The sequence below is a fragment of the Apteryx mantelli genome, chromosome 1, assembly GCF_036417845.1.
Source record: "Apteryx mantelli isolate bAptMan1 chromosome 1, bAptMan1.hap1, whole genome shotgun sequence".
NCBI lineage: Eukaryota > Metazoa > Chordata > Aves > Apterygiformes > Apterygidae > Apteryx > Apteryx mantelli.
The window spans coordinates 185474228-185496799 of record NC_089978.1 but is presented as its reverse complement, the minus strand read 5'-3'; the positions used below and the strand labels follow the sequence as shown (position 1 = coordinate 185496799).

The following is a 22572-nucleotide window of genomic DNA, read 5'->3' as shown; positions in this document are numbered from 1 at the left end:
TAAATGCCCCACTCCTACTCAGCATCTCTAGCAAAACGGAAACAAGCAACAACTCTGAATAGGACTGAGCTAATCAAACTAAAATCTTATAATTCTAAACAAGCATTTATCTGAACCTATTGAAAAAGAAGAGGATACCGTGAATTTAGTAATATTAATGATAATTCCTTATATGCTACGCTGATCACTAGAAGACAAAAGCACAAAGATAAAATGAATATAATGGTTGTTAATAAAAAAACACACTTCTTGCTGCCGGATATCCTCACTGAACACACAGCTGTCAGCACTGTCTGAGGGACACCAAGTTAAGTATGAGGCAGCAATGTGCCCTTGTGGCCAAGAAGGCCAATGGTGTGCTGGGGTGCATCAGGAAGAGTGTTGCCAGCAGGTCGAGGGAGGTGATTCTCCCCCTCTACTCAGCCCTGGTGAGGCCACACCTGGAGTACTGTGTCCAGTTCTGGGCTCCCCAGTACAAGAGGGATGTGGCACTACTGGAGCAAGTCCAGCGAAGGGCCACAAAGATGATTAGGGGACTGGAGCATCTCTCTTATGAGGAAAGGCTGAGAGAGCTTGGCCTGTTTAGCTTGGAGAAGAGAAGGCTGAGAGGAGATCTTATCAATGTGTACAAGTATCTGAAGGGAGGGTGTCGAGAGGATGGGGCCAGACTCTTTTCAGTGGTGTCGAGCGACAGGACGCGAGGCAATGGGCACAAACTGAAACAGAGACACTTCCATCTTAACATGAGGAAAAACTTTTTCACTGTGAGGGTGACAGAGCACTGGAACAGGTTGCCCCGAGAGGTGGTGGAGTCTCCTTCTCTCGAGATATTCAAAAGCCGCCTGGATGCAATCCTGTGCAATGTGCTCTAGGTGACCCTGCTTGAGCAGGGGGGTTGGACTAGATGATCTCCAGAGGTCCCTTCCAACCTCAGTGATTCTGTGATTCTGTGATTCTGTGAACATGGGGAGACGTCAGAGACGATTAAAATCGCCTCTGCCATTATTTTCCATCTACTGTCATTCAAGGGTCCCGTCACCCTGGTTTCACCACATTTATCAGTGTGAACATCAGGCTGTCCACAAAAACATTATGACAGACTAGAAACACTGGATCATTTTTCTTTCAACTGAACAAAAAGTCAGCATTAACAGGGAATGCAGTCTCCCTGCTAGTGGCTCTTCCTGTGACAATTTTGTCCCATCTCATACACCGTGGCTAAAGCAGACTGCTCAGATGCATTCATTAATGGCTTGAGGGAACTTCTGCTCCCTCCAGCCAATAAATGGTGCAAGAACTTGCCTTGGTTGGCTATTGCACAAAGGCAGGGTTAAAATAACTTCCTGCACCCGTGTGCTTTAGTATTTCCTGCACAAACAATGAGGGACTCCCCCAAACTTTTGCCAAGGCCTTTGACAGAGTCCTACTCAGCAGCAAGGGGCATCTGCCCAGAAGAGCAGCTGCGAAGCTCAGTCATGCTCTGCAAGGACCCTGACATGGGGCTTTCACAGGTATCTGACTCAAGGGCCTCTTTTCCTTCTTTGCATCCGTACTGAGCCAACTGCGCTACACTGCTCTTGCGATAACATAAGCATCTCCCCATGCTTTTGCAAGAGCTGTGGAAAGAAATCACACAATCCTGTCACTGCAAGGAACCTGGAGAGTCTTCTTTCAGAGGCACTATGCAAGCAAGCAAGCTTTTCTTTCAGGCACGCATGTAAAACTTTATTTTGTTTCAATTTACCTGCCTCATTCACATTACATTCCAAATGCTTATTTAGTCCTTTCCAAGGAGAAGGCCTCTGTACAAAATGAGGGTGCTGATATACTCTAAAGCCACTCTTTTGGTGGTCTGCTTTTACTAAATGAATCATATTATTTTTAATAAAGGATTACAAATAGGCAAGTAGAAGCTATTTCTCATAGCAAAATAATATTCATAGATTTCCACGGAAGGGCTTACGTCTCATTTACACTAGCACCCGAGCCAGTCAGCATCTTCCTTACTGCCAAAAATAATAAAAATCTAAGTTTTTAGAACTGTTCTCACATTCCATCTCATGTATTCAGCTAACAACTTAGTAAGCAGCAGTTAAAGGGATTTTCTACTCCTGAAGACCTCCCTCTGCCCTATATATTGCATCCAATCATTACAGGCACTTGCCCATCATCAACTCTGTAAGTAAATTAATTCAGCTGTTTCTATACCACCATCATTTTTTGATTTTAAATTAAATATAATACTGAGTTTGCAGGTTGTCCACAGAGGAGACAGCCTGGAGAAGACACATCAGCCTGAGATTTTTGACACCCGGAGCCGCATGCTTCCAGGTCTCAGAGTCTCTTTGGCTGGGTGCAGCTCCATTCCCATGAGACTCCCTCTTGAATCCCTTGCTCTAGTTTAGCTCCTCAAGTGTCTTGCTGGTCTGATGTAATCCAAGTCTGCAGTTATTACTGTTAGTAGCATTTGGCTAATTATTAGCCAACTGGCCTTACTAACAGCGTTTCATTTTAGGGCTAATTATATCATTTTTTGTACTCCTACCTCATCACAGTAGATTTTCTAATGGGACGGTGCCAGCTGTCTGTATGCGATACTTCACTGTTTCGGCAAGGAAAGTAACTTTTGCTACTGAAATATCTGTCAGTGGTGACTTTACATGTTTACACATATACTTGTAGTATTTTCTACTCTGGTTCCAGTTGTACTAAATTAAAAGCCAACTAACTCAACTAAAACATTCTGGAATGAATTGTGTGTTGTAAGATATAAGATGTAAACCAATTCTGTTGGTTTCTGAACATACTGATCTTCAGAGGACCTTGGCAGCCAGGCAGCTATTACAAACCTGTTTACAGTGAGTGGACCCTGCTGGCGCATGAAAAGTGCCTGCTGGTGACTCCAGCATGCTTATATGGGAGATTTACTGCCCTCATGGGATTCATTCTGCCCATCATGATATCAGTGTATTCTTGGTTTGAATACTGCTAAGTCCAAGGTCACAACGATGATACACCACTGTGCTTCTGTATCATGGCTGAACAACATGCCACCAACTATTTAGGCCATGCCAGGGAAACGAACAAAGCAGCACAGCCACCTCAGTGGCCAGCTCCAAGCCTCTGGACTGGCATATGGGGAATCAAAGTCTTTTTTTTTTTTTTTCCCCTCCTTTGCTGTCCAAAATATCACATTCATATCCAGGATGAGTTACTATGGTAACTAAACCTGGGTTTAGTGGACGAAGGAATTGCTATGCAAGTCAGTGTTTATTTTGCCAGTATATGGCTGACCACAGAAGTATGGCATTTTCCCCCCACCGATCTTCGGTGATTTACCAGTAAGGAAGAGCCCAGAATGACTGTGGCACCTAAAGTGTTAAGACTATCTTGATATCAGCTCTTCTGCATACGTAACTAAGTGGCAGTTACAGAATACTGGAACAAGTTGAACTGAGAGATAAAAGCACATTGAAAGCCGCAGTCTGCTAAACTTGCGTCAGTGAATTTTTACCCAAGTCCTGCTTCATTCGTACGTTCAGAGCTGAGAGGGGAAGCCCTCACTAACAGCTCCAGGAGCGGGGCTCAAGCTGCACTGTCTAGATGCTGATGGGACAGCACTGCCTGGCTCCTTGAGTTCAGGGGCTGAGAGGAGCCTTCCAGCTGAGAGGAGCCTTCCAAGAGAGTTTGGGGAACTTCCCCTGGTTCCTCTCCTGCGGTACTGACTGAAGCCTAGAAGGATGTCAGTGCTCCCAGCCTGCTTGGCAGGCCCTAGCCCTGGCCCTGTAAAACTGAAAGGAAGAATCCACGAGTCTTTCTGCGGTCAGTAAAAAAGGCACAGATGAAAAGATGGTTTTGAGCTTAATGCAGTGCACTGGTAGATCTGGGTTCTGGTATACCCAGTTATACCATGAGCTGCCCGTACTAAAGATCACAGGATCTTTATGCATCAATACAGGCAAAAGAGTGATTAAAATGGGGTCTCACCACCCTTGCTCATCTTGTCTCACAGACTACAAGCTCTGCAGACTACATATGCAACATACATTTGAAGACATTATTACAGTGGGAATTTTTCAATTGGTGCTTATATACACACCAATAAAAATGCACAGCAAGGGAATACTTTTACTTGCAGTGGTAGCAACCAACCTTTTTGTTCAACTTGGTTAGTTGCTGTTGTGTGTTCCCCCCCGCCAAAGTTTGAACACCTATGAGAATGAAAGGTAAAGAATATACTGCTTTTGGAAACTAGCACCAATGAACTGTGGCTTTTGAATTTACTGAGATTACTTGCATAGCAAAAACTCCTCTCCTTCCTCATAATCTGAAACGTAAGGAGTTCACGGGTAGATGTCTGTGTGGTTAGGACTGAAGACTTAACTGAGCGTACCACACATCAAAACTGTTTATAATGGCTTCAAAACCTGCTAGATTGCCATAGACATTGCTCAGGCATGAGCTCTCTCCCAGAAAAAAACATGAGTTTGGAGAAGAGGCAGGACATTTGTTTTGTCTTCAAAAGCCTATGAACGCTGACTGCCAAATTAATCATTTCTGCCAAGTCACTGTTGGATATAACGTGCCAGTACTCTGGAACTCATCATCTGCTGGATCGGTAGAAAACACTCTGCTTTCTTACCACTCCACGTTGAATGCAATGACTTATTTCTGATCCAACAACTCCCCCCCACACACACATCTCTGCTAAAGTGTTTCCTGAAGTGTCTCCAAAAGCTTTAACCAGCACGAAATCCTGCAAGATCTGAGGTCACTGCTATTCTTATGTACTTTATGTTCTTATTCTCCTTGGAAAGAGGAGAGATAGTAAGGGAAACAGAAGTGCTTTCTGCAGGCCTGAGAGTCAGGCTTCCAAGGAAGGGAAGCAGGGGAACAAAGCGAGACGGGATTTGGCTGTATCTTCTGAATGTGACTAAGACGTCACATTCTTTTCCAGCATTTTCTGCTGGGCAGAACCAGACTTCTCCACCTACCAAACCTTAGTCAGTGAATAAGAATTTGTGTGGGAGAGACTGGCTTTGTTTTGAATCCAGTCTCTTCTCACTTTACAGGCTCCTGAGCAGATCAGGCTTTGGTTATCTGTTTCCCTGAAACAATTAAGCTTTTTTTTTTTGAGAGAGATTCTGTCAAAGGACTAATATCATCTAACAAGAGGACGTGCATATAGCTTGGCCAAAATATGGTCCAAAAGTGTTGTTCTGGCCTCTTGAGAGAAGGTATCACTTGAGGAATGGAAGTAACGAGAATTTGCAGGAGGAAGAAGAGCCACCACAGATGGTGTGGTTCCAGGGTGAAAAGGCCCTATGCACCGTTCATTTGCTGCTTGTCACATCTTAGGAGGAGATAGGAGTAAGAATGTTGTTCTAAATACTGCGGACTGATGAAGTTGAACTGAGTTAGCCTTTCCTCCAGAGGCCTCTAAGTACTAAGTACAAAACACAATTATTGTTGCTTATGCAGATGCAGATGTAAGGAGGCAAGAGGACTAAGCAGACTACTCATACTATACACAGTTCAGATTAGAAAATAAGTAGTTAAGAAAAACAGAAAATTAAAGTTTCTTAAAAAAATACTATAAACCAAAGAGTACAGCAAAGGAACTCTACAACAGTAATATACTAGAACATTTTCTTAGTTCCCATCCTTATACAATGTTAAGATCATCTGGCAAAGATCACCCTTCTGAACTGCCTTGAGAAGAGATCACATACCATGAACACCACAAATAGATCAGAATCTTCAATTCTGCCTTTTCAAAAATTCCGCTTGAACTACAGTGCCAGGCTTCAGTCAGCAGACACATGGCTATTTCCCTGCCTCACTCATTGGTAAAACCTCATTAATCCCCCAAATTTCACTCCCTACAATGAGAACTATTAATAGGGAAAACAGCTGAAAAACACCATGATACAGACAAAGAGAAAGTAGAGATTTAGTAAGATTCAACACAAGAAGCAAAGGGGAAAGAAGCGAAACAGTAAACAAGGTGGAATTAAATTTTCAATTCACTATTTTATTATGTTGCGAAAAGTCAGGATTATAAATGCACTCTCCCAAATCTGGGCATCTGATGCATCAATAAAGTTGTTTATCCTGCACCCACATGGATCATAAAATCATTCACTCAAACTGCTATCATCCAGCAATCCCAAATGCCTGAGCATTAATTCTACACTTGCAAAAAGGAAGAGAAAACCTTCTCTAGACATGAGGATGCATGTTCAGCCAGAGGGTGAATGTGCCCTGAAGACATAAGCATAAGGGAAACAAGGAAGCAAAAAGATAATTAAAAAAAAAGCAAAGTGATGAAGTAAAAAAAAAAAAAAAAAAAAAAAATCCAGTCATTCTCCAAGCCTGTGAAAGCTTCTGAAACGTCAGAGCACTTATTTTGTCTTATCGTCTGCCAACAAATCAGAAAAGCCTAAAAATCCATTTGCAGATTTAGTGATTGTTTCAGTGCCTATGGAAAAGTCAAAATAACTTGTGATGTTTTGCATCTCTCATAATGATAAAGGCAGAGCTAACTTAAATGGCTCTATAACACCTCCAGGTGTAACACAGCACAACATGGCAGCCCCTGTAGTCTCCAAGCAGCTCCTTGGACAGCCAACATGAAAGTCAGAACTCTTGTGCCAGAGATAGTTAATATGATTATACTGACCTAAGGTCATCGGAACGATATTGGGCAAATGTTATGTTGCATGAGGTTATACAATAATTGGGCAGTAATCAGTAAAAACATTTAAGTCCTTGGTTTACTATGGCTTCATCACTAGCTGTAAAACAATATACCAATAAAGACCACAAAGCTAAAAAGAAGTGAGATTAACGAGGTGTGTTATGGCAGTTTAGAGGTAAAAATCACTTTAGCAATATAAAAAAAAACAAAAAACCCCCAAACAATACTATTTAAAAGAGTGAGCAGAGAAAATTTAGTATTCCTTATTAAAAAAAAAAAAAGCAAGCTATTCAGAGAGTCTGGCCTAATTACCATAGTGTACATGTCAAATTGGTAAGCAAAGCACAGTGTACCAACGCTCACCAGAAAAGCATTATATATGGGACAGCTGACTACAGCACTATTAGTCCCTGTCTAGAGAGCCTTTTTGAACAATGTTAACCATCGAGAGAGAGAAAGAGGAACACATTAAAAAGCTTTGGCCAATATTCAGACATAAATTTGACTGTACAAGTAGGTATATTTATGTCAGAGTCCAAGAATGACCAGATGAGCCAATGGAAGTGGCTCCCTCCAAGTTGTTTCATCAGGCTCTGAAGACATCACCTCATTCTTAGTAGAATTCTGGTATCATGTGCCGTTACCATTTAATTATTATAGGACTGTGATTGCATCGTTAGCAGAAGTTTAATTATATCATTGACATTAGTGATGCCATAACATCAAGCTCAGTAATAGTTCATAACAAAACCTACAATTAGCACAATTTTTCTCCATTTTACGTCACCCAAAAGTGTTCAGCATGGAGAAGGCTAATAGTCCATACAGAAGCGAGCTAGGGCTGAACCTGAAAGGATTGCTGGCTGGTAATTTAGTAATATGGTAATTAAAATCTTTTCATGATGTAATTACACATCAACTACAAAAGGACAGCTGCTATACAACAGTGCCAGGGTACGTGGCATGAAATGATTAGATTTGAGAAGCTTTAGTGGTTAAACTGAATACCAGAGACCTAAGTCTGAGGTATAACTGGCACAGCACAGAACAGCACATTATTATTCAAGTCCCATGCTCGGTGTTTCTTTAGTCTCATTGTGATAGTAACAGTTTGTTGTATATACCTTGGTCCTGTGATAGCAGAAGCTGTTCAAAACCCACCTTTATAAGCTTCAACTGTTTTGAAATTGTCTGGAATTAAAAGACCTAACTCTCTTTTGAGCAACAGAATCAGTACAAATGAGGTTTGCGTTGATACGTAAACATTTATTTCCCATCACTGCAGTATGAAACCTCCTCTCTCAGACTGCAGTCTGTGGGAAATGTAGCTTGATTTATTTGTAGGTTTTTCACCGGGGGAGTGGAGAGGGGAGAAAGAATGAGAACAGAGGAGAAGTGCAACCAAGTATGTGAACTCAGGGAAACTAAAGCTCGACTGAGGAACTGAGGGTTTTGGCATTTAGTTCTAAAATCAACAAACACAAGTCCCCTTTTGGGGGGGGGGAGAAAAAACAAACAAACAAACAAAAACCACCCCACTCTTCTCACCAAAATGTTTGTCCACTCTTGAGAAGTAGTCTCCTTATTATATTTCTCACTGCACTCATTTGTATCTGTACAAAATGCAAAGTTGACCACACAAGGCATGAGACAACAAAAATGAACATATTTTTCCACTGAGTAAGAACTTCTTGGCTACATGACTGGGCTTTTAAAAATACACGACTACAACATTGTGCACCCTGGCAGTAGGCAGACAAACTCAGAGATGTCTAAAATGTCCTTTTACTGATGAGCACCAACTTGGACGCGTCATAATAACTGTTTTTCTCCCCTTCTGAAACATGGGAAGCAGGCACTTGGCAGGAGAGTGCCTATTTTCTAGGCTTTAAAGGTTTTATTGAATGAATGAGATAAGAAAATCTAGAAGTGGGTATATTTGAAAGTCAAAGAGTTTGGGAATGCATAGAGCCCTTCCCAGCACAAGTAAGTTTTCCTTGAAGCCTGTCTGGAAAGAGCAAAACCAAAGTGCTTTGGATCTGGAGACCCTGTTACCTGTAGGATCTGAGGAATGAATAGAAAAGCTTCAGTCCTAGTCCCAACAAGACCTAGCTTTGCCAGTGGTTTACCTTCTCATTCCTGCTCTTCCTCTTCTTCTGAGGAGATGTTTGGATGGGCTTAAAGATCACTCAAAGCCTCCTGAAGTCTCAGTGGCTTTATCTACACCGGACGCTGAGGCCACTTCAAGATCACTATCAATGAGGTTTTCTACCCATGGGTATCAGGAGGTTGCAATGCAGCTGAGGCTGCTCTCCAGGGGCAGAGGAGGAATCTTGGACAGGAACTGGAAGCAGTCAGTCATTTAAGAAAAAGATCTCAGCTGCTCAGAAGTACATCCAGCATGGCCAGTTTTACATAGTATAGATGAAAGAGACTTATTAAGAGACAACAATGAGTTTTAGCCAACTCAATGGAAGAGACTCAATTGCTCCTCAAATATTACAGTAACACAGGCAAAACATGATAAAAGAGGTAAAATGTAATGTAGCCAGTGGTTCTGATGACTGGATAGGCACTCCACTTAAACATGCTTGCAGCTGTCCTCTGTGAGGACTAGTCCAACATTCAATGTGCAAAGGAGATTCAAACTGTCACTTGCCAAGGGGAACTTGGTAAACAATTTGTAATATATACACCAAATTCATCACATTAGCAAGAATCATCAACATGCAAAAAAATAGGAACTTCACTCACATCTTACTATCTACACAGTTTGAAGCAGCAACAGGCAACAAAAACCTTAGGCTGAAGCTACAAAACACTGCTCGAGCCCTGTCTCTGGAAATACATGGGTATACACAATACAAGCACGAAGTATGTGCGCACAAACCTTGAACACAATTAAATGCATAACTCTGCAGCAGTCTTCAGCTAAAGACAGGCTGGTTTTATACCTTTGCAGACTTACAATCATTCAGCTGCTTACTAACAGAACACAATGGTCTGTATCATGAACAGAACTACTGCACCAGGCCTGTTTCTTCTGGCAGCACTCTGCATAAACATGTGAAGGTCTGAAGTGGTGCAAGAACAGTCTTATTCCCTCTCTCTGATGGTGGCATGGGCAGAGCACGATACAGAGCGAAAGAGTACAAGTGAGAGATTTCCAGTATGCTCCTAGCTTTAGCTAAGTCAGAGAAAGCTTCTCATTTGTGGTGTTTAAAGCATTCAACTTTAACAAAAACACACACACACACACTTCTGAACTACAGCATTCGGCTCTGAGGAATGGACAAATCCGTGAGACAGAACAGGACACAATAAAAATCCTAACCTGTGATAGTCCCTCTTCCTCCCCTCCTCTTTCACTGCAGAAGTAGCAGCTATTTGCTTACAGATGACCAGCTTCAACTATATCAAAATTTGAGAGCCAAGTGATCTTCCAAGATATCCTTCCAAGGGCTGTGGAGAGGGGCCATAGGACTTCCTATTGAACCAGTCTAGCTCTACCAGCTCTTCCAGTTTTCAAACACAGTGATCTTACCAAACGGTGCTCGACAGACAATTCAACTACACATCCAAGGTCTCCTCTGTTTGATTGGCTATTCAGTGATTTTGCACTACTCTACAGCCATCACATCATCCAGAAACTGCTACAAAGAACAGAAGGATCAACCCCTCTGAATGCATTCACCACTCAACTAGATATCAGAAGTCTATCACTGCCTTAAGCATTAGGTTTTGTGAGAACCGGTAAGTGTTCTGGTCCTGCAGCAGAACTGCATTGTGATACTGCTTGCCCCTAAGGAAATCAAAACCAGTAGATTTGGGGGACTGGGGTGAAGGGAGAGTCAGGGAGACACCACAGTTGCTTACCTGCTATCACCAGCATTTGCCACGTAAAGCTTCCCCAACAAATACACCACAACAAGAGCTGTGCAGCCACCAGAAATATTATACACAGTCCTCTCTCGTTCTATTTGTGAATCCTACAAAAAAAAGAACAAAAATTATAAAGACAGTGTTGCAATTATGGTTTTAGAAAATGAAGATTCCCCTAAAAAGTGACCATCTTTCTTAAATTGCAAGCCCCACTTACTTACTTTACTCTTGCAGCTATGGCTACATGTTCATGGAGATGAATGGAAAGTCAAAGAGTACCTATTACTTATCATACAAAGCTGTTTGGGAAAATTCAAGACAGAAGATCATAAAATACAAGGCACCAAGGAATAAATGGCAAATCTGAGGGATGCAAGAGATTTTGCAATGGAAAAAGCACAATGAAGGCAAAGATAGATGTAGTTTGACAACTGGTACCTGATGATATAATTGCACAGTGCTTTACATAGACAGGAAATAATTAATGGAGACCTAGCTATGATGTGAATAACTACCTGCTCTCCAAAAGGAAGTCTAGGACTGTGGAGAATACACATTTACAAACAGCAGCAAGCACACTCTTATTACAAGGCTATCCTTCAGAAGCACAGGGAATGAAGGCATGCTAAACTTCTTAAGGGGGGAAAAAAAGGTCAGTAGAACAGCATATACTGATAAATACTCTGCAGTCACAGACTTTCCAAGATGAACCATGGTTTCAGGTTGTGTGTCATCTCACTGCTTTCATGAGGCCATGAAAAGATTTACGTGCATGCACAGGCCCAAATTCAGGGAGCTACGTACCTACTCAAACAGTTTTGTTTGTGTTTAACGTCCAACTTTTAACTGATTCCAAGTGAAAGAAATATTAAACAAACAAAAAAAAGCCTTGCTGCTTACTAGAAGCAGAGAACACAAGTCACATCTATCACTGACAATCAGTCAAGCCCAGGAGTTTATATTGTCCCAGAAAAGCATGCAGATCATGTAAAAACATGTAAATGAGCTTTCCAGTACTCTATACATTTTAAACACAAATTGAATTGTATGCCAATGACCTGCCTCTTTGTTTAGCTTGTAATAAAAATGCAACATGTTACAAAGCACCCTCCTCTCCTATGGCCAGAATTAACCCCAATTTAAACTGCTCTTTCCTTGCAGTACTAGGATTCACACAGGGAGCATCACTGAACATGGCTACTGCAGGTGCTGGTTGATCTTTTCAGCTGAACCCTGCCTACTTGTATGCGTTTTTATTGCAGATGTATTTGTTTGCCTCTGTATGTGTGTATTCACGCACAGAGCTATACTTCAGCCACTTTGCTCTTTGCACTGAGCAACAAACAGCTCAAATTGTCTGTGCCTTGGGGTGTGCGATTTAGAGCTTTATTTTAGAGCTAAATTTATCTGAGGGAAAAGCACCACAACAAATGCTAACCATGACAGCTGCAATTTGACTGAAAATCTGCGGAGCTGAAAGAGGCCAGAGCCGACGCTTTGTTCCCTGCACATTTCAGAAAAGGGCGTATTTCTCAGGCAGCATGGATGCGTGGCGGCATGGTCCCTGCCTTCCCCGCCGCGGGAGCACGAGGGGCTGTGCTGCTGATAGCGCCGGTCACAAATAACACAATTCCTCGTGGGTCGGTTGGGGCGCGCGGGGCCCAATCCCATTTTCCGTGAATCCAGCCCGGGGGCCAGCGGTGCGGCAGTGCTGTGCTACCCCGCGAGGCCATCGCCCGACGCACCCGGGAACTGCACTCAGCCTCTCCACTGCTCGCTCTTACATATCAATTTTTTTTTTCCTTTTTTTTTTTTTTGTCGGTGGGGCAAGGACCAGGAAGAAGACACCTCAAAGCCAAAAATCAAATCTTACAGAAGATTTGCTCCTAGACATGGGCCTGTCATAAATGCCACTTTATATAATCTTGCCACAGAAAAGTTGATTTTCCTCCCCATGGCTTCTACACATCTTTAAATTAAGCCGCAAAGAACAGTTTAAAGGAAGCAGACGTTTCTAACCACTAAAATAATTTAAACTTAAAATACTACAGTGGATTTTCAAGATGCTGCCAAGAATTTAAAAAACCTTCATCTTCGCTGCTCAGTGTCCTTTGAGACCTTTAAACAAAATATGTTTCCTCACCTGGTTTCAACTCTGTCATACATATACTTTGCAAGTGCCAGAATGCCAAAATTAAACTTTATTTCTTTCAATAAGCAGAACTCAGAATCATTTGTTATAGGAGAGAAGATGAATAACCCTAAGGGGCTCATTTATCACAGTTTCCTTGACTTAAACTAGAGGTCTGCGTACTGGGTTCTTTGGAGAGTTTGAGCCTTAACACACAAAGATCTTTTTCTTTTTCTTTTTCTTTTTAACTTTCACTTTTTTTTTTTTTTAAGTTACAAGTCTTAAGAATGACTCACTCAGCCAACTCTAAACGCACACCTAATTGTTGTTCAGAACTCAGGTTTACTACTGCGATCTACCAGAGTATATTCAGTTCCATTTTTAATTTGATATTACATACTACTTTTTTTTTTTTTTGAGAAGAAGAAGGGGGGGGGAACTTTACTACATCACAACCAGATTTGAGTCAGGAAAAAAAAAAAAAGCCACCATGCCACTAATTCATTCTGATGTGGAGACAGTGGCTTTTAAGGAAATTCTTTATCATAGTGCTGCTGGGAAACTGGTGCAGCACACATTTTACAAAGAAGGGCAGAAACTCCAGGATGTCTCTGAAGCCCCAAGAGGTACCTGTCACTGTACAGGGCCTTAGTCTAGACAAAGTCTGAGTGCGTACAAAGCTTTCCTAACCTTCCAGCTGCAGAAAGATTTCAGAGCAATTTTTTTTTCTTCTTTTCCATAGTATATGCAACTCTTAACAGTAACAGCTGACCTTGCCCTGGATTTTTGAATCTCCATCATAGCAATCTGCTTGCACTGGAAGTGCTGGAAAGAATCAAATGATACATCTTTCAGCCCAAAGGGCAGCACATGCCACTCTCTCAGACCCTAATGGAGCTAGAAAACGTCACTCACCAAGTTGGAAATGGATACAAACTGCAGGCTGAAGTACCAAGGCCAAAGAAATAAAGGCTACATTAACAGTGGTGACAACACCTTTTATAGCTGCCAGCTGCTCTTAAAAGAGGATTTCTGCATCTCTGTTGGAGGTTATCATTTAACATCGAGAAGGCAGCTAACTCGGTCCCTGTTCTGCCCCCTCTTTTTAAGACGTGTGATCGAGACAGCAGTTATGAGCCTGGTATGCGTAAAAGTAATTTACACCTTGTAAGTCTGGTCTCTAACCCCCCTAATTAAGGGAGTGCAGGGAGAGGATGTCTCCAGAGGATAATCTAAACTATCTTTAGCTACATTTCAGGGGCATCAAGAGCAGGGGTTACTTTTCCACCGACTGCGGAAGCAGCCCATGGACATCACTGTCTCCCAGGTCAGTCGGCCCTTGGAGAGGACACCCTGCCACCCTTACGGTGCAGGTCTCCGCACGCCTGCCACGCCAGCATGCAGACCTGCGTGTCCCAGACCAGAAGCGCTGGTTGATGGTGCTAGCTAACGATCTCTTCTGAAGGAGAAGGAAGACTGCACCACGAGGGCAGTATTTTCCACTGTCGGAGGCTGCTGGTACCCCTGACCACGGCTTGCTCGTGCCACCTCGTGGACACCCGGCGGAGACGCTGCCGCGTGCCCGGGCTGCGGCGGGGACGGGCGGCAGCAGCCCTCCACGAGGCCGGGGGGTGCAGGGCCCCCGCTCTCCTCCTCCGCCCGTTCTCGATCAGCGCGTTAGACATGGCACAGGTCTCCAGCACAGCAAGCACGCTGCCGAGACGAGCAACGGGAGCCTCCGCAAGGCTGGCTCACACTTACAGGCGGTACCAGCGCTGCGGAGACCCGGGGGAGAGGAAGAAAGCAGCAAATGTGGTGGCACAGAAAGGCAGTGCAATCTTTACCTGATGCCAAATTTTAGAAATTTAGCATTTAGAAGACAGAGGCTAGCCAAGTGATCAAATTACCATATCCTCATTATAACAAGTTATCACATTACTGTAACAACTAAAGTAACTTTTTCATCTACACCTATCCTCAGAGCTGGGACCTTTCCTCTAGAATCTGAATCTTGCTATGACAGAAAGAAGCTTTATTGTCTACACACAGTATTTCGGGTATCTGTTAAAAAAAGAAAAAAAAATCATTTCATATGTTAGAAGCCTTAAAGTCAAAATTAACTCTTAAATCTTTTTTGACTCTGTCAAAAAAGGTATCAAAAGTTCTTGTACCACTGTTGCCACCTTTCACTTATTTCTATTGGTCACATAATCAGAGGAATTTTTTTTAAAGGGAAAAAAAAGTGAGACATATGTTGCGCTCTCAAGATTGCTGCCATTTTGATTTGAAGCATCTTGCAAAACCACCTGTCTAGATTTCATTTGCATTGAAAGAATCTTAATGAAAAGCATGATTCAATGGATACAGAACTATACCTTTCCAATAAAGCATACAGCCTGGTTCTGTGGCATTTTTTAATAATTAATCATGGTTCGGTGTGGCATTGGTGCTTTCTCTCCTCAATCTTTCTTAAAGACAGATAGTAAAAAGATATGCATCACATGCATGCCCACAAGGTGAAATTCAGACAAGGGGCTCTACTTTGATGCTTTTATCCAGTACAAGTGCACTTGGAAATATCCCTCCTGGTTCCTAGAACTGAACCTATAAATACATATCTTAAAATGCACAAGATGAAAAATCAGAGGATTTGACTTACTATACATTCAGAACTTGAGCTAATTTATTTCCATTCAACCGGAATAACTGTGATCACTTAGAGTTACTGATATCGAGCAATTTTTTTTGTTCATTTTAAACAGGACAGTTTATCTGAGAACACACCACAGAACACACCATACAAATTTACTTATCCCAGTTTCAGCACAAAGAACACTGTTGAAAAGCACTCCAAAGAGAGGATATTTTAATAGATCAGATTTCTAAGTTAGCTCCATGTCAGCTTTCCACACTTTTTTACTGCAAGTAGCTGTAAGACAAGCACTGTCCAAGAGAAATCATACCCATCAGAGAGAAAAATAATTTTGAAAAGCCATTTGAAAGGGATAAGTTACACTTCCTTTTACACTTGAGGCAAGGACAGGGAGAACTTAATTAGAATTCAGAAGGCAGCTGGGAAAAAAGTAATGGCATGCCGAACGCTCCCAGGAAGAAGGGGGACAAAGCCCTCAGATAAACCTGACAGGATGTATTTTTAAAAAAGGCATCTCTAACTACCCAGCATTTCCACCAGGTAAAAAAGGCTCCTTTGCAGTGGTGGGTGTTTCAGGAAGCAGCACTGACAAGCCTGTCTACATGTCCAGGAACATGAGCTTTCACCAAGTGCCAGGTGAAATGATACACTCTGCTGGCACAAAACCCTTGTAAATTATGCAACTCTCAGCTGCATTGAATTCACTCAACAACACCCATGATGTTCTCATACAGAGTAAAGCCTAATAAACAACATACTGTGGAGGAAGTTCAAAATTCTCATCCAAGAGCTACCAGGACTATAAACTAGTAGGAAGTTAGAGAGAGGTAGGAGGAAGCTTCCTACTTCTCTCTAGCCATCTACATAGTCATTATAGGCACAAATGAGACCCTGGAGTGCTGATCTTGTGAACTGCTCTCTCACACGGACATTTACGCAAAAGAAAAACATTCTTTTGCCTAAACCAATTGTAAACACAAGACACCACCCAGAGATTAAAGTTGACATAATTATCTGTCTCTCTCCTTAATTTGGACCTCTTATTTTAGAAGACTTCCTTTTAAAGTAAAAGACAATGTCAGGACTATATTGCATTGTGGTAACCACTTTGGATCACTTATGTAACAAAGACAGAAGATGAACTTCAGCCCTCTCATAAAAAACAAAAGTGGGAATTAAGATACCTGATCTGTAGTATGTGACCGAAGACACAGGGAGGATAATCAGATACTCTCAGGACATCGGCTTGGATAAAAGGGTAGATTACTAGGATCTGTACATGGAATACCCAGACAGCACATCTGTAATGAGCTGTACAGGCTTTCTACACTTCTGTCATATTACGGATTTTCCACCACTGCAATGAACCATGATGGGTCCAGTCCTACAGCAGTCTGGGACAAGTGGTAACTTCCATCCTCAATCCTGAATAGCACACAGGATCACTAGGCCGAACGCAGCCACCCTGGTCAAGCAGTCTATCCATATGAGCCCTCCTGAGCAGCCAGATGTGTGGAAACGAACAGAGCTTTCAGCAAGGGAACTCTGCAAGCACCTACAGCCCTGCTGAGCCCATGCCTCTGCATGCCACCACCCACCAGGGCCAAGCGGGTCTGCACTGCTCTCATGGCACAGTCAGCACGGGTAACACCAGGCCTCCTTCTGCACAGGTCCCACGACAAGCCCAGCTGCATCCGTCTTCTGGGTGCACACTGAACAGGCAGAGGCGTGAGCTCAAAACAAAGCAGAGCAATCACAGCCCCACTCCCTCGGACACGCTCAGGAGGGCAGGGTGGGAAGGCAGTCATCCACGCACTGCCCTCAGAACAAGGGCTACACAGAGCACTCAGAAACAGTGCTTCTTTAGCTCTCTTTTCCAGCTTCACGAAACTCAAATCTCTTTCCCACATGTGCAGCCAGTTTCAACAGAAGGAAGAGATAGTCATGTCACACACCCGACAGAGCCTGGCAGTAAAAGCACTCTTCTGGCCTTAAAACCTCTCCAACTGAAGCAGGAAATTGGTGTCCCTCTCTTAAGCATGCTCTGCAACCCCTAGGTAGAGCGGACAGGCAGTATCATCTCTTCCCTGCTTCCTCACTGAGGAGGGGAGCAAGCTAGTCTCCCTTTCTGAAAAGGGCACATTAAACTGACGGATTTTTGCATTTCCCTGTCTTTCTTTTCAGCTAGCAGAGGCTTAGTCTACTAGCTGCAGTGCGTCCAACCCTCATATAAATCTTCTCATATGCCACACACTGGATGATGCCTCAGTCTTGGCTGTGGATTTTGCTCCTGGACCTAGACACCTAAAACTTGGCCACTGCTGTGCCCAGACCAGTTGGGGATCTCTCTGCCTGCACTTTCTTGGGAGAAAGGGCAATCCAACAAGATGATCAGTATTCAGAATTCAAAGTGAAACACTTCTTTCTTACAACAACAATTGCAGTCTAGATGCATGTACTAAAAACTCACGTAGATCAGGAAAACAATGACCAAATCCTGCCTTTGTACTTCTTGTTAGACAAGAAATAAAACCTCTGGGAAACACTCATTAGTTCAAAAATCTTCTGCTCAAAAAGAGGCTTTCCTGAAAAACAGAACAGATGTCTCCTAAGACCTGATCCCCAAAGTACTCACTGGCAGGCCTAGTCTCTACTCTGGCTGGCAAGGATTATTTTTTAGAAAAAGAATTTGAAGGACAGAAGGGGAAGGAGCAGAGTAGCCAAGTCAGCTACATAGGCTCAAAGACAAAACATAGCCTTCTGTACAGCAATCAGTGGAAATTCCATTTCCATAGGGTCAGGATTTCTACTCAGTTATTTATGGTGCAACACAAGTAAAGTGGGTGCTAAGAACATGTTTCACGCTCCCCTCACCTCCCCCCCCCGCCAAACAGGTCAAGAGCTCCACACCAGGCTCTCTATATCCACTATTCTGTCTTATGAGCCACCCCAACTCTAACATGAACTAGAGGTTATTAGATCAAGGAATCTTTCCAATATTCATGTCTTCAATGTGACCTTTTATGATCAATTTATGCAGCTGTGGGTAACAGGAACAGAGGTCCGTGGTGCAGGGACACCTACTGAGAAACTTTTGCTGTTGTTCCTGCAGGGCAATAGAGCTTTATAAGATGCGTATCCTTACGCACAGACTTATGATAACAATCAATGCTGAAACATACTACTGTGAGGCAGTGCTAACTTTTATCTTAAAAAAAAAAAATTGAGCCAAGTTTCTAAAAGTCTTTTTAGCAAAGTAAACCATAAACATGGCAGCGGAGCGCTCTCTGGGATTTAAGATGAAATTCTTGCCTGTTTGACAGCACGTGAATCATATACAGAGAACTGAGGTATACAACAACTTTGTCAGAGGGAGAAGAACAGTTCTCCGCCTCACAGGGCTATAACAGGGTAAGTTGTTGAGGCTCTTAAACACCATCTAAGTAGGGACAAAATTATCTAACTAGCGGGGGGGAAAAAAAAGTGAAAAAAATCCATAAATATTCATTTTCTCCAAGCAATTTAACTCATTAACTTACGCAACATGGATTCAATAGCCCTAAAATATACCTACCATTTCTTTGAATGCACTTTCTATTGCCCCAATTATGAGGCACTCATGTGGAATCTTCTTTTCCGTGAAGAAGCGTGTTGGAGGCGTGCTGGGTGAGCCCGGGGCCCCCACCCCGCCACGCAGTGAGGCCGCCCGTGTCAGCGTCCTGCTGTTGGCTGCCGGGTGCTCGGGCTCCTCTCCCAGGCAGGTTGGTGGGAGGACGGCCGAGTTCCTCAGGATGTCCACGAGCTCCTGCAGCTGCTCCAGGATATGGTGCTGAAGCAGTTTGGAAGCGACGACAGCTGCCCCTGACCCAGCATGTCCATCAAACAGGGACCAGTAGTATAAGTTGATCCCATCTGTGTCCTGGCAACGCAGGAGGGGATGAAAAGGAAAGGAAGAGAGAAGGTCACCATTATGCAACCAGTAGTGAAATCACGGAGCTGCCAGTGGTACAGTAGCAGCAGCAGCAGCAGTAGGTAAAACAGAGGTGACTTTCCCATGCAGGGATCTTTCTGGAAGGGGGAAATATCCAGTGTGTTAGTACAGCTCTGGGAGAAAGAGATGTATGATTTTGCTTTTTTTTTTTTTTTTTTCTTTTTTCCTCTTATCAAAAGGGGAGGGGAAAAAAAGCTAAACTTGTTTTGTTTCTCACTTTCCAGTCATATGGCACCCTGACCAAGCCTAACCCCACCTTGGACCTACCACTGCGGAGACAAAAAGGCCGCACAAGATCATGCCCGGTACTTCTGCGACAGACCCTTTCATTCACTGGCATTAGACCGCGGACCTCAGCCAGACAGCTAGTAATAATAAGATCTGATCCCCACCAAACTGACTTGTAGGCAAGACCTCTCCATACTGGCAGATGTGACAGTGTCAGGCTTTCTTTGCTTGCGCCAAGCCTGGTACCAGAACGGGGCAGAGGCAGCCAGTATGGTGGACACAAGTGGGTCCAGATGCACTCTACCCATGCAAGCCTACACATTCATCACTTAATTCTCCTAGCCTTTGGAAAAAAAGTTTCCTATACAGTGCTAGAGTTACATATCCTCTAATCAGAAGAACTAGGTAAGTGTTTTGGTATAGCTCCCAGCATAAAAGCATGCTTTTAGATCTGACCTCTTAGCTCAGTTCCTAGCATGCTAGTGTGGAATCAGGAGAGAATTCGGGAGAAAAGATAAGGGGGCACAAAGGAGAAATGGTATGTGGCAGCCAAAGCACACCACCCCTTTGCAACATGAGTAACGAGCTACCTGGTGAAGGCCAGACAGCTTGTTCCAGCTGCACCGCGGAGGAAAGAGCGATATGGAGGTATCGCGGTCCGCCCCTGACCGCAAAGGGTTGCATACCAAAAAATAATTGCTGCCCACAGACTAAGTGTTGACCTATAGTACCCCCAGCCTCATTATCCCTGATTACCATATTAAAAAACATGCCCTTTGCTGCATAACTATATGTAAATAAGGGGGGCATACCCCACAACAACCACGCAAATGGCAACCTAGTCAATGAAGTATGACCGCCGCACTTCCACATCCCACCTTCAGCAACTATAAAACAGAGAACAGCCCACTAAAGTTTTGGAAGGGAAGAAAACTGAACCCCCGACCTGTTCACCGGAGATCGCTGACGAGTGAGCCTTCTTCCTCCCTCCCCCAAACAGGGACGCCTCTTTGGTAAGACATGAGCCTCCAACAAACATCAGACGTTACCCAGGGAAATATATTATTATTGAAAGTGCTTAATTGTTAGTTTGAGCTCAAAGAAAGAAAATTTGTAGCAGCAAGTGCATTTATCAACAGCAATTCCGAACCTGTTGTATCTGTCACTTTAATAAATTCTTGTTCTTTCCTATTTTGCAAAACTGACTCAGGGAAAGTCCTTGAACAAGGGGCTCTGGCAGGCAAACCTAAATTACCAAGATAAGGAAGGGCCTGTCTTCCCTCCCTTCACGCGACAGCTAGTCCTCACAGCTGCTCTCATATAGGCAGACTATGTATCTGAAAAGAGTGAATTTTTCTAGATATCATTATTAAAAACAAGGTGTATGTGATAATTTTAAATACTCAGCAACATGCAGTTATCAATTGAGGGTGAGATTTTCAAATACTACTTTTCTGTTCTACAGTTTCCTTCTGACGGGTGTTACACTGGCTCCACACTTGCTCCGATTTGAGCAGAAACCATGTTTTTGTGGTATTGTGCACTAGACAGCTGCTGAAGTAAGGCCCATTCACCCAAGCCTGGAAGCAGACTGAATTCTGGGCAGCATAAGCTCAGATCTGCTGGAAAAACACTATGTAGCCACACCCTGGATCACCTCAACTCTTTTGGAAAATTCACGTAGAAAATAAGCCTTCCCTTTTCCCCCTCCATTTCTTCTTAACCCTGCATCTTCTCCCAGCTATGCTGAAATAACTGTTAGTAAGTCAGATGTGGGGGATTCGTATAAACTTAGAAACAAATGTTTTTGCAAGGGACGGGAAAAAAGCAATGCTGTTGCAAAACAGCTCATACTATGAAAGCATAACCTACATCTCACTGCAGTCAAAGAACTTAAAGATTATATTTTTATGTTATGCTGACTCTGGTCTTAATTTAGGATGACAGACATCATAGCAACTCCTCCACAGCTATGATACAAATCAACTTCATTCTCTCAAAAACTGCTCACTTTTACACAACAGATCAGCAGAGAGTTTATGTACCACCTGAATCCCATCAGCTAGTGCCCAGGGATGGAAGTGACAAACACAAGATAGTCAGAAGTCCCCACGCATTGGAGGTGGACTTGAAGAGCTGTGAGAAATAAGGACATCGGAAAACCAGGGTGTGAGAGTCCACAGCAAGAGACACATCCTGCTGCTTTCTCACATGGAGCCTGAGATGTCTACCACCTCGCACCTCTGCTGATAATTAACACCACTGTCAAAGGGAGACAAAAACCACATCCGATGAACCAGCATATATTTTACATCTATTTACTAGGTGTATTAACCAAAGCACTACTGATTTCAAGTTCATGTGAACTTGGGCTGTGAACTGCAGCTTCTTTTAGTTTCTTCCATTCTAGAGACAAAGGTACCAACCACTGACAACAGGACAGCAAAGACAAAAGTCTCCTTTGGCAAACTATATATATATAGACCTTCACTACGGGTTCACCCTGTTTGAAGTGCAAAGAGTCCACTGCTGAACAAGCATTATTACTTTTAATGTCATTTGATGAAATGCATGTTTAAATGCCACAATTAAAACAATTACATAAGTCTGCCTAACATCACTACTTTTTAGCTTATGCCATTGTTGCTCCACGCACAAAGCACAAACTGCATATACTAAAGTTCAGACATATTCCTAACCACCGCATTAACAATACAGTCATTTATACAGCGGAGTTCCTCCAAGTCTGAATTCTACCAAGATAAGGACAGCAGTCTGTTGTGCACGCCATTTCACTATCAAAACACTGAGGAGAAGAGAGAGTATTGTCCTACAGTACTGGATTACTTACCACAGTAAATATCATATAGGATATATTCTATAAGGGTGGAAAAAAACCAAATGTACACATTTCTGAATGTAGCTCCATATCCAGGCCCACCCATTTACCCAGTCTGGTAAATTCACCAAAAACCTGCTGTGAAATT

General features: G+C 43.0%; 1 protein-coding gene across 1 annotated transcript in view; it reads right to left on the bottom strand.

Moving 5' to 3' along the window:
• Positions 1-22572, bottom strand: part of PPM1H (protein phosphatase, Mg2+/Mn2+ dependent 1H) — a 143059-nt gene that overhangs the window by 45964 nt on the left and 74523 nt on the right. The window contains exons 3-4 of the mRNA XM_067289940.1: positions 18941-19285; positions 10577-10689 (exon numbers count right to left, since the gene is read on the bottom strand). Of these exons, the coding sequence (XP_067146041.1) occupies positions 10577-10689; positions 18941-19285 (458 nt within the window). The remainder of the gene's footprint in view (positions 1-10576; positions 10690-18940; positions 19286-22572) is intronic.